Source organism: Penicillium citrinum (assembly GCF_028827155.1).
Source record: "Penicillium citrinum strain IBT 23319 chromosome Unknown utg000007l:1.0-2040159.0:1.0-2041076.0, whole genome shotgun sequence".
NCBI lineage: Eukaryota > Fungi > Ascomycota > Eurotiomycetes > Eurotiales > Aspergillaceae > Penicillium > Penicillium citrinum.
The window spans coordinates 314,836-332,410 of NW_026622692.1; the positions used below are offsets into that span (position 1 = coordinate 314,836).

General features: G+C 48.6%; 5 protein-coding genes across 5 annotated transcripts; 1 reads left to right on the top strand and 4 right to left on the bottom strand.

Annotated features, from left to right (window-relative positions):
* Positions 1–2,040: 2,040 nt before the first annotated feature.
* On the bottom strand, positions 2,041–4,734 carry N7469_007781 (putative GARP complex subunit Vps53; the record flags this gene model as incomplete). The annotated part of the gene is made up of 3 exons (XM_056646699.1): positions 2,041–2,766; positions 2,833–4,625; positions 4,692–4,734. 3 exons carry the CDS (start codon positions 4,732–4,734, stop codon positions 2,041–2,043), a joined length of 2,562 nt encoding a protein of 853 aa, XP_056498250.1.
* Positions 4,735–5,384: 650 nt separating this feature from the next.
* On the bottom strand, positions 5,385–7,674 carry N7469_007782 (uncharacterized protein; the record flags this gene model as incomplete). Its single annotated transcript, XM_056646700.1, has 3 exons — positions 5,385–5,429; positions 5,501–7,030; positions 7,246–7,674. The coding sequence occupies 3 exons, from the start codon at positions 7,672–7,674 to the stop codon at positions 5,385–5,387; spliced, it is 2,004 nt and encodes a 667-aa protein (XP_056498251.1).
* A 755-nt stretch (positions 7,675–8,429) lies between these two features.
* On the top strand, positions 8,430–9,912 carry N7469_007783 (retrograde cargo receptor ERV46; the record flags this gene model as incomplete). The annotated part of the gene is made up of 3 exons (XM_056646701.1): positions 8,430–8,622; positions 8,706–8,886; positions 8,970–9,912. The coding sequence occupies 3 exons, from the start codon at positions 8,430–8,432 to the stop codon at positions 9,910–9,912; spliced, it is 1,317 nt and encodes a 438-aa protein (XP_056498252.1).
* A 399-nt stretch (positions 9,913–10,311) lies between these two features.
* On the bottom strand, positions 10,312–11,355 carry N7469_007784 (uncharacterized protein; the record flags this gene model as incomplete). Its single annotated transcript, XM_056646702.1, has 1 exon — positions 10,312–11,355. The coding sequence occupies one exon, from the start codon at positions 11,353–11,355 to the stop codon at positions 10,312–10,314; it is 1,044 nt and encodes a 347-aa protein (XP_056498253.1).
* A 651-nt stretch (positions 11,356–12,006) lies between these two features.
* N7469_007785 (uncharacterized protein) lies at positions 12,007–15,841 on the bottom strand (the record flags this gene model as incomplete). The annotated part of the gene is made up of 5 exons (XM_056646703.1): positions 12,007–12,461; positions 12,487–15,079; positions 15,185–15,339; positions 15,401–15,751; positions 15,826–15,841. The coding sequence occupies 5 exons, from the start codon at positions 15,839–15,841 to the stop codon at positions 12,007–12,009; spliced, it is 3,570 nt and encodes a 1,189-aa protein (XP_056498254.1).
* Positions 15,842–17,575: the final 1,734 nt, after the last annotated feature.

The window sequence follows — 17,575 nt, forward strand, 5'->3', positions numbered from 1 at the left end:
ACTTCCAAACTGACCTCCAAGGTTCCAGAAACCATGGGGTCAGCCAATGAATCTATCATGAGTGGAGTGATTTTGTCTGGACGGTCTCGAACTTTGTTGCCATCGCCGGAAAAGGAAACCCTCATATAAAGTTTTCTATATTCTCAACCCTAGCTGTCACTTTTCTGGCACGAGCTGCCGTTTGTCGATCCCCCAGAAGTGGCTGGTTATATGTGGGTCTTGACATCAGATCACATTCAAAGTTTTGTTCCTTGTGGCCAACGCGAATGACTGTGCTTCGGTCTCCAAGCCGTGACTCCAAACTCGTGGCCAGGAAAGAGTTTGTGAGGCTCGAACCGAACATCTAACTCCCAGGTACAATTCCCAAGGGAAGACTCTCGGTAGTGTAGGCAAATATATTTCCCCTGGGATCCGGATTTGGAAAGTTGGCCGACTTTCCGTCATGCCATCTAGGCTCGCTACCGATCCCAAGTCCCGACATCGGTTTCTTTCCCAAGAAACCTGGCCACGCGGCTCTTCACTTGCCACCGGTCTGAATTGTAGATGCCAAGAGGTTGTTTGTCAAAATTATCATGCCATTTCTATGTCAGGGTCTCTTGGCGGGTGGCCAGTTTAAGAATTTGCTAGAAGGCGTGGATTTAGGAGCCACACTTAGCAGGCCGCCTCCACGGGGAGCCAAGCCCTCAATTTGAAGGTCTGGACCTAGACGGAGTACTTAACTTTAGTCTAAAAGATCTACAATGATGGACTGCAATGAGGGATCTAGAATTGTAGAAGTTTCCTTGTCTCCAAATTGCCCAGCAGCCCTTTCTTCTTCCTTTGACATTACGATAACCTCAATAACAAGATCAAACCCAACTTGAAAGGGACTTACCATTCCCTGATCAGTATTGGATACAAATTCTTTTCCTGAACTTAAATTTTCTCAATATTACAAATCAAAAGGTACAGTGGTTGAGTCCTCGAACGAGAGGCGCTGAGAGGTTGGTTCCCCTGCTCCAGCCAGCCACGAAACTCAGTGCCTGTTCACTATCACTCGGAACATGGTCGGAACATGGGCGAGGGATTTGAGTGCCTAATTTTCTCCGAGTTTCTCTCATCAGGGCAGAATCCTCTTTATCCAAGCCAAGGATGACGTAGCAGATGTCTGCGTTTGTCCAGGCCAAGCCGTGCCGTAGAACCTCGTGCGAGAAGACTACCTACAGCCTACCGACTTCACAAGGAATACCATCTGCCAATAGGTCTTAGGTTTAAGACATGAAGATCTAGATGGCCCGGTATGTAACCGAGGCCGATCCTTGCTCTAGGGACAAAGGACGCAACTTTATCAGATACTGCTCGTGACGGCGGGTCTGCACTGCGTAAAGTCTAGACTCATCGGGACCCATTTTTCTCTTAATTTGTCCTGTCCAGAACTTCGACTTCATATTCGAATGGAAGCGTAGTCAAAGAGATTTGAAATGTTCCACAAAGAACTACATACTGCGTTATTTGTCAACTTGAGCTGGTAGGCCTTGCCCGGAGCGGATGCAACAGCCGACAAAAGGGCTGGCCAATCAGAGACCGTCTTAGATGGTCACCAGTTCGCCAAGCCCTAATTGTGGACCCACTTGGGTATCGTTCGCATGTTTAGAGCCTCACAACTTGTTACATATGTAGCACATAGTTCACCATACATAGTACGACGAGTTAATGTCATTTGCTAATCAAGAATCACGTTCTAATGTTAGAATCTTGGGTTCAGGGCAATGGCGCTTGGCAAATTGACAAATGTAGGATGCCTAATTCTACGTACGATAGTATTGAATCATTGCATGATCAGAGGTACCAAGTGATAACTAAATAATGGTACGAGTATTTGGATAAAATAGTATATTGGATCGGATCGAAAGATATACAGCTCATTATGATCTATCGAGAGAGCTACTCAGCTCAAGAACCTCACAATGCGATCAGTGTGGAAAGAAATGAATATACTCTATTACAGGCCAGGAAAGAGTTTAAAAGGGGCCTTTTCGCGGAAGAAACTTCGCGTCAAAGCTATACATCATCAGAGCCACGACCAAAGCGAGAGCCAAAGCCTCCCAGATCACGGCGGAAGAATTTGCCAATATTTTTGAGATTCTCGTTGAGGTTCCCTGCAGCCGTGGACTCAGACGGGGTGTGAGCATGACCACTCTGCTGATTTGATGAAGGCAGGGCAGGAGATGAAGCTCCGGATGTACCGCCTATACCGGAGTTCGAAGCAGTTCCACCTGAAATTCCCGTATTTAAGCTGGGGTTACCGAAGCGATCGACACCGTCTTTTGCTGCTGATATAATGGCGGAGCCGAGCATTGTAGCGTCAAAACGGGATGGCATAGACGGAGTGCCACCTAAGCCGAGGCCTTGTGAGACTGAGCCACCTGTTGTGGCCGCAGGAGCTTGCAGAGCTGCAAGAATGGGGTTATTCTGTTGAAGGCTCGAAGCATAGCGGTCTGATGCACGGTGAAGTTGGAAGAGCTCCACTAGGTGATTCTGTTCCTGGCGACTACGGATACCCTTAAGGTCGAGGATTTTGCGGAAGTTGTTGTTGTTTGAATCCGCAATGTGAATGAGATATGCCTGAACAAGAGCCTCCGGCGGGGAGGGTCGAACTTGCAGAGTTTTGAGGAGTGTTTCGATCTTGAAAAAGCTACTGTTCACGCGTTTGACAAAGCCCGCAGGAGCAGGAGCAGGAAGGAGAGATGACAAGCCACTCTTTAGAGTATAGGAGTCAAGGAGCATCTAAGAACATGTGAGCTTTATGAGCTAAATTTTCACGTCAATCCATCGGACAGTGTGGGATAATACCTGTTCAGCACCAGTCTCAGAAACAGGTTTGCACTGGAAAACGTTGCTGATAAACAAACTAGACATCAATTCCACCAGATGATCAGAGAACGCTCTGGCATATTGCTGCTTGTGAAGCAATTGAAGGATCTGTGATGCCTTTTCCTTTGTTTGCGAGAGCATTTCTCCAACATAGGAGCTTTGGTCACTGACAGCTTCAATCTTGCTCCAAGGAGTGTTGCGCATTTCTCGCCAGCACGGTTCCAGATCTACCTCCACTTGTTTGACAAGCCCTCGCACAGCCGCAGACGCAATGCCCATGAACGAATCAGCTTGGCTTTGCAGGTCAACTGATTCCTTGAGTGTCTCATCAAGTCGACCCTTGATCTTCTCTTCCAACTGAGTGCAAGTGGAATAGCAGTAATCAGCTGTGTTGAGAACGGCAACCAAGTCTTCTATCGATGGCACTTTTGATGGTGTATGACCAGATGGTCGTTCACTTATATAGTTGAGAAGAACCTGCTGTGCATACTGATCCAGATATTTCGCAAAAACCTTTGCAAGATCGGCAAGACTTCCACCAGTGGAAAGTTTGGCGCATTGCTGTAGGGAGTGTCGATAGAATGTAAATAACTCAGTGGATGACGAAATCACGGTATGAGAATTGAACTCCTCGTCCGGAGCTTTCAGGGGCTGTTGTCGGTATTTAGGTAGTAACGCAGCCAGCTGCTTGTCTTGTGCTTCCACCCAGACACTCAAATACGGCTCGAATGCCTCGGATATCGACTGACTAAATGCCGGAACCTCAGTGGAGGTGAAAGTATCAGCAGATGGCCGTGGGGGTGCAAAGCGACGCTCCAGAGATTGCTCAAAATCGAGGGTTTCCTGCAGACAAGACAGCAACAGATTGACGTCGATCGTTTGCCCACTACGAACAGACCGCGACAGGATGCCCTTATAGTCATCCCGAGTTCCTTCACAGAATATATTGGCCAGTATTTCATTGACTCGCCACGAGGCTGGGAAGATCGCAGCATTTTCCTCATCGAAAATCTTCAGAATACGCCGGAACCATGAGTATCGTCGGGAAATATTATCCAGAGACCCAGCCTCTTCGTTGTTACGGAAGACTTGGCGGTATTCCCGCAGTTGAGTATTGCAATACCAAGTAACGAGTCGAGAGCGAGCATGTTCGCCCAATGCATCCACGACTAAACATGCCTCTGAAAGCGTGACTTTCCGCTGGGTCACCTCTCCCTTCGCAAAGGCCATCTCGAAATCCTCGCAGACTTGTTCCAGGAGGTCCCGCTGGATATCCGCCACATTTCGACTCAGAATCGCAATTTGATCAATCGACCTGTATGACTTGAAATGGGCCATCAGCTGGATCACCGCCTGCAGGAGCTGTGCGCAATCTCGATACTGTCGCGTACGGCTAAGGGCCTGAAGCTGATCGTACGCAGTAGTAAGCATCTGCAGACGTTTAAGCGCTGTCATGGACAGTGTGAGATTCTTCTTCGCATTGTCCAATTGCTTGATGTCGGCGGTCATGTCTGTAATGGCTTGCTCGGTTTTCATTGCGCGGTCACGGACATCATCGATTTTCTTGAATAGCTCCGACAGGTCGGCCTTAGCAGTTTGTATACGCTCAACACTCTCGGCATTAGAGGTGACCTGCTCCTCCACGAGGGTGCCAATGTCGTAGTCCAATTCATCTTCGTAGGTATGGAGAGCGTCGGAGATCTGAGAGACGGAGGAAAGGGTGGAAGGGTGTGAGAAAATGGCATTCAGATGATCGACCGGGTCGTAGTCAGCTAGAAGAGGTTTAAGTCAGCTTCCCTGGGCGTGCGTAGTATTATGGAAATTGTGAACCCGCATACCTGCATCCAAGGCATCGAGGGTTGGCTCCTCGTTCGGAGACATATGGCCGGTATTTGGGAAAGTGATTGCAGTCATTCCATTAGCTCATCAAGAACATTCTGCTCCCAGCAACAAAACAAAGTTGCGCCGGGCCAAAGCAGAATTCCCGAAGGTCTTTGAGGGAGAGATGGGAAATCAAAAGGGCCAAGTTGAATTGGCGCGGGCGCATGTCGGAGGGGACCACCTGAGCCGCTTGGCGTCTTACGCAACTAACTACCCGCCTAAATAAATAAACTGGTCTATACATACATTATGTAGTTAATTAATTTACATATCTACAGCAGTGGTGTATGCGATTATTCTATACTTTGAAGTGATTGAGATACTACAATGTTTTGAATTGAAAAAAAAAAATATTAGGTGAGCGTGATATCTTATGATTTGTTCTGAGCCAGTTATAAGGCAACTTTCTAAAATACAAAGGAGCAAGCCCCTAAACCATTATTTTCGCCTGAGCCATGCAATATTGCTGAAAGCAATTTCGAATGCATCATACTCAACTAGTGGCGCCTGGCGTCCGACGTCCGACGGTCCTAATACCCTCAGAATTGAAGATATGTGCAAACAGCGGAAGCTAGCGAGAAATGATGGTGTTTCTTTTTTTTGAGGGTTTGTTTTCATGCTTGGGCATATTTGCTAAAAGGAGACTTCGCTTATGCCCCATTAAGGAAAGCATTCGCGGGCAATGCCCCCTGAGCCTGGAAAAATAAAAGTCAGTATATAAACAGCCTTTGTGGTGCAGAGTTCATCACTGATTTGTTTTGCTTACCTTGAGCTCTTCAAAGTTTTTCCAGGCCGCGTCAAGATTCCAGCCATTACCAGATAGGGCCATCTCCGAGTATTGGAGAGTCATGCCGGACTTTGCACTTATTTGAGCAACAAGCTGCTCTTGTTGAACCTGCGTTTCGGATTTGCCAGGTGCAGGGGCTCCGTATCCTTCGGGGAATCCGGCCAATGCCCCTGCTGTAGGTGGTGCTGGGGCAGCAGTGGGCATGGGAGCTCCGGCTTGAGCTTGAGGGATTGGTTGGCTTTCAGGGCTCCATGCCTCGTGACCACCATATGCACGAGCGCACATGATGTCGTTCAGGACGCGAATTCCACCAGGACCATTTCCTGGACCGATAATGAAGGACCGGTCGAAACTGCGCGTCTCGATCTTACCATCAACACTTTCATCAAACTTTCCATGCACCTCAATGATGAGGCCGCCAACTCCAGTAGGGCTCTGGCCCGTTGGATCGGGCAGACCGGGAAGTTGATGACATTCAATCAGGTACTGTTCCGGGTGGACATCCAATTCGGGATGTCGTGTCTGAGGAAGACTGTTCCACATCTCAGCAATCTTCTGAGGACCCTTGTAACCGCGAGTCATTCTAGCAGTCAGGTGCGTGATTTTGGATAGGTTCCTGCTCTTTTTGATATAGGAATCCCAGCCCGCAGTTTCAGTTTGTTGTACCTTAGGAGCCGAGGTGTTGATGTTTAAAGAGAATTGGGAGCTTTCATCGTAGAAGTTGCTGATGAGAGTATTCCGATCATTGTCGTAGCTAGCGAAAAATGCTCGGATGAAGTTTTCGGCAATTTGAGAATCGTCGTGAAAGAAGGGTGCCTGGATAGGAATTGGTGTCTTCTTCTTTGCAGCAATTTCTTCTGCAGTTCGGACTTGAACATTGTTCAAAGTCTGCAGTTTTGGGTACCATTTAAGCATGGTATCCTTGAACTCTGGTTTTGAACTGATGTCGTTGCCAGTAAGATCAAGAAACTCAAGATTGCGGAATTTCCATCGCCACGCGATTATTGATTGCGTGTCCTTGAAGTTATTGTTCGAAAGATCCAAGTTTTTGATATCAGGAAATGTCTGAGCCATGCTTGTGACGACTGTGACATTGGCAAGTTGATTTTGGGCCAGACTGACACTCTCCACTGCTTCTCTTCGTTCGGTCGAGCTGGTGAATTGCATTTCCCAGACCTTCATCATGGCAGGGAAGAATTTTGACTGGGTTGAGGTGCTGTTGAAAATCCCCATGGCTTGGAGATCGGTGTCGTCGACAAGTTTTGATAAATCGAGCAGCTTCGCCGAAGAATTGTAGCGTTTGGCCAAAATCGAGGTGATTTTGGACTTTGTATCAGCTGTGGAGTTACCGCCGGAGCTAGCCAGCTGGTGACCAAGTACCGCGGTCGAGGAGTCGTAAAGTTCGACGGTGATGTTGACGCCTGCAAAGAGTTTGCCATTGAGTTGAAGTAGACGGTCTGTCCATTCTGGGTGGACGGAAACCACGAGGATATCGCCTTCAACTCGCGACTAATTGAAGGTCAGAAAAAGGATAAGATAATTTGAAATGGCATGGCAAGCGAAGCGAAAATCAAGAAAACAGATCCAAGTGACTTGGGCATTGTCGACCGTTGCGAAGCAAGAGGGCTATTCGGGCCTTTCGGGGTTAACCCAGACACAATCGGAGTAGCGAGGCTACAGTCGAATATTTGTGGTTTGGCAACTCGTGATGTCGTAGGACTTACCTTCGTAATTCTGAAGCGAGATCCTTTTGGTGCTGCGTTCAATTTCCGTTCGATGAAAGAGATGAGGTTCTCGATACCACCATCGCGTTTGGAGGAGGCGTTGCTATTTTTCCAACCGGTGATGCTGATTTGAGTGCTGTTTCCTTTGCCGCCCTTGCCTTGTCGAACATTGGCCTGGCTGGAGTCCTTGTTGTTGTCCGCGATAGCTTGTTGAATGGCCAAAGTTCTGTCACGCGTTTGACCTTGTCTTCCTCCAGACGACCGTCCTCCAGCTGCACCTCGACGACTGGAGTCTCCACGGCCTCGTTTTCCACCGCGCGAACTACCGTCCATGTCCATATCGCCATCTCGATCAGTGCGTGTTGGGCCCCGCTTGCGAATACCGCCGCTGGATGCGCCGGCCGGGCGACGAGATTTCATAGTCTTCATGATGTTGAGAGGAGCTCGTCTGACGTCGCAGTTAATAGGGAGTATCAGGGAGAGCTGGCAATCAGCGAGAGAAGTAGATAAGAGAAGAGGTTGGCCTGAGTAGACGAATGCGCGTTGCGCAACGACCTTAGATCGAGTGGGGTGGTGATTTTCGCATTCACGGGGCTTAGAATGGAAGAAACACAGTCAAAGCAGATCAAACAACAACGAATAATCGAGAGACAAAGAAGCGTATGAAGTGACTTTTGAAAGGGAAAGAATTAGGCAGCGATTCCCGCCACGGAGTTTTTGCTCGTTCAGCAGCGACAACTGCCTTTTTTTCGCAAGTGACGCACTGGTCACGTGAAGCGGTGAACTATATCATGTGACCAAATGCATGAGTCAGCCTTTCCGCCAATCAGAAGCTGCCACTCCGCCTTGTCTTTATCGGGTTACGGCGCGGCTATACTTCCATCAGGCCAAGTTGCACCAGCCCTCCTACACGGCTGTTGGACATCGGATTGCGCCTGCAATTGATTTATATTTACAATTTCTAGTGAGTCGCTTCATCTAAGCTTATATTGTGTGATAAATGCTCCCAATCGCATGATTTACACGTCCTTGATTGTCCCGAGCTGATCTTGCGCGTGCTTTTCGACCTTTGCTAACGTCCCCACCGCGAACTTAAGACATCCACGCTGTCCACGCCGCTGAAGCTGTTCGATCTACTCGCCTATACCTTGGCACACCTTATGGTCTGCAATTGATTGGCAAAAATGCCCGCAAAATCGCGATTTACGAGACTCGACGCTTTCGCTAAAACGGTCGAAGATGCGCGCATTCGCACGAACTCTGGAGGTATTATTACCATCGCATCGCTTCTGGTAGTCCTCTGGCTAGTATGGGGAGAATGGGCAGACTATCGACGAATTGTGGTGCAGCCTGAGCTTGTCGTTGATAAGTCCAGAGGTAAGTGATTATCCGACACAAGTGAGAAATGTGCGTTGTTTGTCTTGAAAAAAAGGCTGACATCTAAACCTCATCTAAAACAGGCGAAAGAATGGAAATCCATTTGAATATGACCTTCCCGCGGTTACCATGTGAACTTCTGACCCTGGATGTCATGGACGTCTCAGGTGAACTACAGACAGGCGTTGCGCATGGTGTAAACAAGGTTCGACTGTCCCCACCTGCAGAAGGTGGCCGTGTCATTGATGTCCAATCTCTGGATTTGTAAGTCTGACCTGCAAGTGTGCTTGAGTGTATCCTCTACGCTAGCCAGGTCTTGAGCTGATCCTATTCTCCTTGGTGTCTAGACACTCTCCTGCAGATGCGGCCGCACATCTCGCCCCAGACTACTGTGGTGAGTGCTATGGCGCCACGCCGCCAGAGAACGCAATCAAACCCGGCTGCTGCAGTACCTGCGATGAGGTCCGTGAAGCATATGCGTCAAAGACATGGGCCTTTGGCGTTGGGGAAAATGTTGAGCAGTGCGAGCGCGAAGGGTATGGAGAGAAGCTCAAGGCAATGCACCGCGAGGGTTGCCGAATTGAAGGAGTGCTTCGAGTCAACAAAGTTGTGGGCAATTTCCATATTGCGCCGGGCCGTAGCTTCACCAACCAGAACATGCATGCCCATGACCTGAACCAATATGATGTGCCTGGCACTCCACCCGATGAGCAGCATACTATGACCCACGAGATCCACGAGCTGCGATTTGGGCCATCGCTCCCCGCAGAGCTTGCTGGCCGATGGCAGTGGACCGATCACCACCACACTAACCCACTTGATGACACTCAGCAGGCCACTAATGAGCCTAAGTTCAACTTTATGTATTTCATCAAGGTCGTTTCGACCTCATACTTGCCGCTGGGCTGGGATCCTCTTTTTTCATCTGCAATCCACAGCGCATACGATAAGGCTCCCCTTGGCTCGCACGGTCTGGCCTACGGTGCCCAGGGAAGCATTGAGGCCCACCAGTATTCCGTTACCTCACACAAGCGTTCGCTCTTCGGTGGTGATGATGCTGCTGAGGGTCACAAGGAGCGCATGCATGCCGCTGGAGGTATCCCGGGTGTTTTCTTCAACTATGACATTTCTCCCATGAAGGTCATCAACCGAGAGACCAGACCCAAGACTTTCACTGGCTTCTTGACCGGTGTTTGTGCCATCATCGGAGGTACCCTAACGGTGGCAGCGGCTCTGGATCGGGGCCTATACGAGGGCAGCATGCGAATCAAGAAGTTACATTCAAACTAAACTAACCTATGTTTGATATTTAAAACACTTTTGAAGAAGTTGCATACCCACCAGAGAATGCACTGAGGACAGCAGATTGTGGGCACTAGTGGCGTTTTTTGGATACCTCTATACATTGATTACTATACTTATTTGTGTTGGTCATATTCAAGTCTGTATTCTGTACCATCAGGCGATACTGCTCTGTAAAGCGAATACTACTACTCGGTTTCAAAACTATGAATCTTCAATGTCCGTCTATATGTTCGATGTCGGTCTATATCGGTACGAGTAGCTCTCATCATAGAAAAGTTCATATTAGTAGTAGTATAATCGCTAATTCACATACCCAGTCTGAAGTGCTTTGGGAAGACACTTGTGTATGAAAGAAAACACCATCTTAATTAATCATGCAAAGCTCTATTCCCGCGTCAACTCTCTATTTCGAATATACTCCTGACGTTCTAACCCCCAATCAGGAGAAATGGTCGACAGAGGCAAAGCCCGATTCTGCCCACTCTGCCAAACATCTGGATCTATTGTTCGAATCTTCGCATCTCGGGGAAGACGTAGATTTTCCTCATTTGGAAGACCACCATTCTCAAGCTGGTCCATCTCAGTTAGAAGTTCTGGCGTTGCCCTTTCGCGCAATAGTGCCCAGAAATCTTCATCGGATAAGGACCAAAGCGTGTCTTCTGCCACACGGCCGGAATGAATTGATTCCCGGATAATTGAGCCAGTTCTTTTGTACAGATCGGCCTGTGCTCGATTTGACCATACATCTCGATCTGTGGCTTGATAACCCCGAGCGAGAATTAATGCCTGATGGGGACTTTCGAGAACTAGAAGACGATCTTGAGATGAAGCTGATGGGAATGAAGTAAGGCACTGAAAAATATCTTGTACTTGTTCAAGACTAAGTTTTTTGAAAGCTAGTGCGTCTCGCAGCGCATAGTCCAATCGATCAGCGCATAGGTGAGGCGATGGCATTTCGACCAGTGGAAATAATTCTTCTTCCAGGGCTTTGAGATCCCCGAAACCGTACTCAGTGAGGACTTGTGGTAATTTTGTTGTTTTCAAGAAGCGAGCCTTGTGGACTTCGTGGTAACTTCCCTCTCCGGGCTGGGATAAGGCATCATCGACGACGTGACTGAGGCTAGTATGGCTGATATCATGGAGAAGAGCGGCAATCTGTTCTTCGACACTGGCTCCGACTTTGCGTACCAAGATGAATGCGCCCACTGAGTGTTCGAAACGGGTGACCTTGGGTCCGAATCCAAGGAAAGTAGTGATTCCATGTTGACAGATGCCTTTGAGACGCGATAGCTCAGGGCTTTGTAGTAAATGAATAAGCACGGGTTCGGTGATCCTGTGCTCCCCATATATTTGATCTCGAATAATAATCTCTGTCTCTGAAATTGATTCCAAAGTTTGAAATATCCCCGTTTGAACCTCTGGCGCCATTCTGAGAGTTGACAGTTCTAGGTTGGTTCACTTCGAGTTGATTCATTTGATACTAGGCTGAAGCGCGGGGTAGCAGCCCCAATCGCCCCTTGCGTAGTCAGCAGTTAGACTATCATTGCTTATTCCTAATTTGACTCTGTTACAAGGAGGATTTTACAAGGTTAAAGAAAAAAAAACGAGGATCGAGATTTACAGCACGGTTTATCTGCAGTGTCACAATCTCTGTACATGGTATGCGTAAAACAAATGACCTCTCATCCAGAGGACGCAGTAAGGTAGACGGTTCAAGTGGATGTAGAAGCAAAAAGAAAGAAAAGCAGCCCCCAAAATAGAACGCCGACGAACAAGATACATATGACGCCGTCGTAAGATGCTAGGCCGACCTGCAACTCCATTTTGATGCGTAGTGCAATGAAAGGTTGATGGAATAAACAATGAAAAACAATTCTGAAAGAAGGATGCAAAGATATCGATGCAGTTGTTGAAAGGAAATCATGGTGCTCAAGGCAATGAGTGAAAATAAATCAGACGTGAAAATCTAGGTCTAGTCTGTTAGGGAATCAAAGTGGGGAGAAATAGGAAAGCAAAAAATGATGAAGATAGTGTCTAAAGCCAATCTCATCATCAAATCAAAGAATGTTCTTCCATGTCTCAATAGTGCATGGTGTTGATACCGCTGTAGTAGTTGCCTTGCTGCGCATGGTGTTGGCTTTGCTGGTAACTAGGAGGTGTCTGTGGTGCGGGATTAAGCTGCCCATACCAGGATTGACGGCGAGGTTCGCTAGGCTGGCTCACTTGGTGAAGGGCATCCCAAGTCTGGCTAGCCCCAGGCATGTTATACATAGCGCTCTGACGAGTCGGTATATGAGCTTGAGGATGATAGGCAGATGCAGCGTACTGTGAAGCATACTGCTGGGGAGAAAATTGCGGTTGTGACTGCGGCTGCGGCTGCTGATACTGCATCATTTGTTGATTGCGGTGGGCGATAGCATGTTGGACCATCTGGTTTGACAAGCCCTCCTTCATCGCACGCTTCTCACGCTCACGAGCGTCGATTGAAGAGACTAGACCGCCGCCACCGGGGGGGCTGAGGCTTTTGGTTGTTGCTCGACATGTCGAAGAAAGACGAACCAGTCATGCGAGCAACATGTTCTTGCTCGCGGGCTGACAGATGGTTCGACATATCACCATATCCCATCATTGTACTCGCGCCACGCGAGGAAGGGCGGTAGTTTGGATCCTGGTACCCTGTCATACGCGAGCTGGGTCGGGCCTGTTGTGCCCAATCACCAGAGACTGGGCGCTGCGGGGGTGGTGTGATGCTGTTTGATGCAGAGCGATGATGGCTATGTATCGGAGGGCTAGGTGCACCAGCAGCTCGCTGCTGAACGAATTGCTCTGGGGTGAGACCTCCACCGGGTGTTGTGGGACGACCAGATGCCATCCCAGGCTGCCACATAACGCTTGGACGGTGATGATCCTCTTGACTGGGAGATCGCACATGTCCACGATCCAGCGGGTTAGTGGGGACAGAAAGTCGGTATCGCTCGGCATTAGACTGGTGAGAGGCCTTTCTCAAAGTGTCCCCAGTGTTGGGGCGTCCAGTGGTAGGCATATAAGTCATTGTTGGCCCGAAGTCAACAGTCGGAATATCAAAACTGGGCTCTGAAGGCTTGTCGGGCGCGTAACGAGCATCGCCGATGATGAGGTCTTGCTTCGCAGGCTCACCCACAGTCTTCATTACACCCATGCGAGGTTTGCTAGACTTGGCCGACTTCTTGCTATAGATAGAGTCGTGTGTACTTGCGTAGTCAGGTGAAACCGTAGAGGCATCATCGTACATGCTTTCCTCCTGGGTATAGGTTGGAGAGACTGGTGATGGAAGGTGGGGTGCGATGCGATTCAACGCATCCTCATCTAAGGTGTGACGAAGATCATCGAAGCTCGGCTCCCCTGGATCTGGAGATAAAGGTGCGTTGCCAATGGGTTGCCGCTGTGGTACAGGCTTACGTCTTACAGACTTGACCGCATTTATCTGTAGAGACTGCCGGGGTGAAGATGTACTATCAGAACCAGACGTCTGTGGTCGTTGTCCTGTGGCCTGGGTTTGATGAAGTGGAAGCGCGGGACCAAGACCTTCTTCGCTCGAACTGTGCGCCAAAGGTCCACTTTCGGGAAGTGCATGTTGATTTTGGACCGGATGGCTCGTAGCTTGAATTTGTCGATCGGTGCCGATACTGGAATTCGAATTTTGGTTGCGCAACGTAGCCGCAACTCCACCTACACTTGCCATCGCCCCAACAGAAGTCAACTGATCAAGAGTCGCATACGACATCCGGTTGTTCGCCTGAGTCTGCGCATATGTCGCCTCTGGTCGGTTTGTAGGCATGGATCTCGGGCCATGGGAGAATTCTGGCGGGTTAGTGACAGGTGACGGCGGCGTACGCGGAGGAGGTTCCGCAAAATGGCCAACATGTCCAGATTGCTTTGGCGGTCTCTCGCCTTCAAAGCCGTGTTCAGCAATGGGCCCAGCGAGTGCTTGGGCTCTATCGCGCTGTACCAAATCTTGGGCGGATGAGTCAGGAGAGCTTCCCATTGTGGTATCATGGCCAGGCCGTCGGTCAGTTTGCATGCCAGTTATATCCGACATCACACGAGAATGATAGCCTAGAGGCCCAATGCTCTTAGGGCCTCCGGGAATAACGGCATCAGTCGAGTGATTGAATTCAGGCCTGGATTCGGGACCAGGAAATCCACGGCGAGGGGAATCAATTTGTGTATCACTAGGGCGAGAAATACTGGTGCGATAGCGAGGACGAGAGCTATTGACGCTGTTCGTTCGGCTCCGACCAGTAGACATCCTATTTTGAGTTGCCTCCTTCAACTGTTTTCTCCACTGCGCGTCACTCCAGTTCATGCTGTCCGGCAATTGAAGGAGATTCACGATATCCAAGACGTCCAGGTAGCCATACCTGCGTTCTTTAGGGAACGCAAACATGATGCTCTTGATATGGTTGGTGTCTGCCACTAGACGAGTAGGGCGTCCATAGAGATTGAAGGTGTCAAACGTCGGAAAGAGAAATCGGAGCATCATTTCGAGTCCGGAAACTGCAGCATGCAGCTCGGGCATCACGAACACCATGCCCTCCGCAGTCTTGCTCTCCGCATGTAGAGTCACCAAACCTTCCATTTTCACCAAAGTAGATTGCTCGATAAGCGCTTTGGATTGAGGGTAAATTGCATATGCTGAATAAACATGGGTCACTGTCGCAATCGGGGTGACCTTTTTGGTCTTCTTCGTCTCATAGAAGCTGATGCTACCGGTTATAGGTATCGAAAGTCGATCGTAGGCCGATTTTTTCATCGCTTTGCGAGCTTTCTGGATCTCTTTCTCGTCCGGTGGGTTAATAACAAACCAGCAGCGCCTCCAAGGTGTTCCTGCGCCGAATCTAACACGAGCCCAATCTTCATGGCGGAATTTGGAAGGTGCCAAAATACCCTGTATTCCAGGAAGCGTCTTGCCCTTGGCTGCAATGAGAGAGCCTGTATAAGCTTCATAAAGGGAAGTATGCTCAAACATCGCAAGACGGATCGCAGCAGTCCAGTGGGTCATGGAATGGAACGAATTGAAATGCAGTAGATATCGGTTTTTTCCGGCAGAAGATAGACTTAGAACATTCTTCAACGGCGGTACCGCCCCGTTGCGAATCGGCAATGTTTCAATCTGCAGTCGATCATTAGTTCATGTGCACAAGAATTCAAGAAGTCGATTGAAGGTGCAGAAGCACCACTCAAGAGAGTAGTAGAGTTTGTGGGTAAAAACACATACCATTTTGATTGATGCATCAGCCAGATTAATAAAAGTGGCGGGGACATCCGCACCGCCAGCTGCGTCCAGCGCAGAAGCTTCCCAGAGGGAGAGAACGGTGCCAACTAGTTGCGCATAGCATTCCATCCATTGGCGATCAGAGCATGGTCGCCCAACTGCGGATTCAATTAGCTCTAGATCAATCAAGCCTGCGCAAACTATCCTCAAAGCACGTACGATTATCCTGGTCATTTAATTTGAGGAAATATCCTTCCTGGTAGACCTTGTTGGTGTGGATGTTGAGATAGGTGAAGATCGGCGAGAGCTCCGGTGGGGTATCCTCCGCTTGGGTCATATACGGCGGGTTGCGAGTAAATATCATCGAAGCTGGTCGCGAGCCGATTCCCTCACCTCTTGAAGTTGAACCATTGACCGGCGACAGTTCGGAGGGAGGGGAGGGAGTGTCTGGAGATGGTGTCTGCCACCGTGGCGGAGTTTGGACTGGCGTCACGTTGCTAGAGGATTTACGACTATCCTTTCCAGAGTCATTATTCTTGGGGCCTCCGAACGCAGATATAAACGAGAGAACTAGAGAGGACGCAAGGGAAGGTTAATAAAGTGGTTTGCGCAGGTTCCGAAGCCCCCGCGGGAGATCAACATACCACGCGAACGACCCATGTTGTCGGCAGGTGATTGATCACTTGTCCAGTCGGTATCCTGACTTCAGCTGAAGCTGAAAGAGTCGTGAAACGTCCCCGGGAAGAAAGAAAGACAAGAAAAGACCGGGGGTGGATTAGGAAGAGAGGGGGAGTAACCTTGGAGAAGGTTCCAAAAAGCCACGATAACGCACGGCCTTCTTTGTAGCCAGTAGAGAGAAAAAGGAGGAGCCGACGGTTAAGTGAACCAGACAGACGGAAATTGAGAGGTTAATCCATGAAGGGAATGATAGGCAGGAAGATAGAGGAAAAGGGAGGAGAGGAGAGTATAGCAGAGTTGGAGAGGAAACGTGGAGGCAAAATGGTTCAGGCGGAATTGGAGCGGATGACGTTTCGCGGCCCAAAAAAAGACGGGAAGTTAAGCCACGATAGAAAAGGAAGAAAAGGGAATGGAAAGGAGAGAAAAAAAGGAGAAGTAGAAAAAGCGTGGGGGGGAAAAGTGGGTTTCTTTTTTTTTTTCTGATTTCGATTCTTTTTTATATTTATATTTTATCTGGAGAGAGTAAGAAAGATGTAGATGACACCATACAGTAGGACACGGCTGATACTGTACAATGTGATTGATATTTGTATATAAACTCTCTACCATATAATATCTAGTATAAAATACTCTGCTGTATTCACTCCCACTCTTCACTCAATATCTTAATATACTTACATATAATATAACCGTTCTTCGTCTAACTACTCTGTTCCGTCTAACTGCTCCCCTACTAACTAACTATTGTATATCCACTTACTTCCACTGCGTCATGAGATCGGCGGTGGAGAGTCTCCTGCGACCAAATTTAGCAGCGCATGTCTTAGCCAAGTTTAACTATACATATTCGCCTTCTCGCAAAAGAACTCCAACATTAAGAGTATTTGAAGTCTACTCTTTTCTCCATATTTTCTGTACAAGACATCCAAATCCATCTACATCTCCGCCACTAGGAGTAAATTATGTCGGCTTGGGTGGTACTCGCCACTGCCACTCTCTGCCGCTAAGAGAAATTAGGGCAATTCCTGTTTTCCCGCCTTTTTTTTTTTGAAAGAGACGCGCAACGTCCTGGCGCGGCATCAACTCGGACGTTTCCACCTGTACATCTGCCAATTTGGACCACTTCACTCCCTTCGTCAATTGCTGATTCTGGTGAAAGATGAACTCTTTCTCCAACGCCACATTGACCGTTCACTCGCTCGGATTGTCCCTTGATTGCACTTTATTACACTTTTGGTCGCTCGCCGCGGGGCCTTGGCATTAAATGGAGTCGGTCATTATTGACTCGGCAACGTGGCCATTTTACAATCCAAGTGTGGTTGGTCTGCATTGACAGAATTCATTCAAAAAGACGGAAGAATTAGTGATGTATGTCCTGCACGTTCCCTTCGCTTTTATCTTTATCATCAAATGTGGCCTAGCCACATTGCGGCCTCCCGCCAGCCCATTCCAAATGGTCTGCATCAGGTACAATATTACCCTTTTCTTATTCTTATTTTTAGGCTTCCTTCATTCGTTTGGTTTGCTTTTTCTCTCATGCCTTTCAAGGTGAGACATGGACTCTCCGTGGGTCGCACTCTGACCTTCTTTTAACCCGCGACGAGGATCCGGACCCTTGTCCTTGTGGTCTCCCGCATGTCTCACGTTGAACCCTAATAATAACATCGCTAAACACAGGGACTAACAAAGTAGGAAGTTCTATTACAATAGCCAACA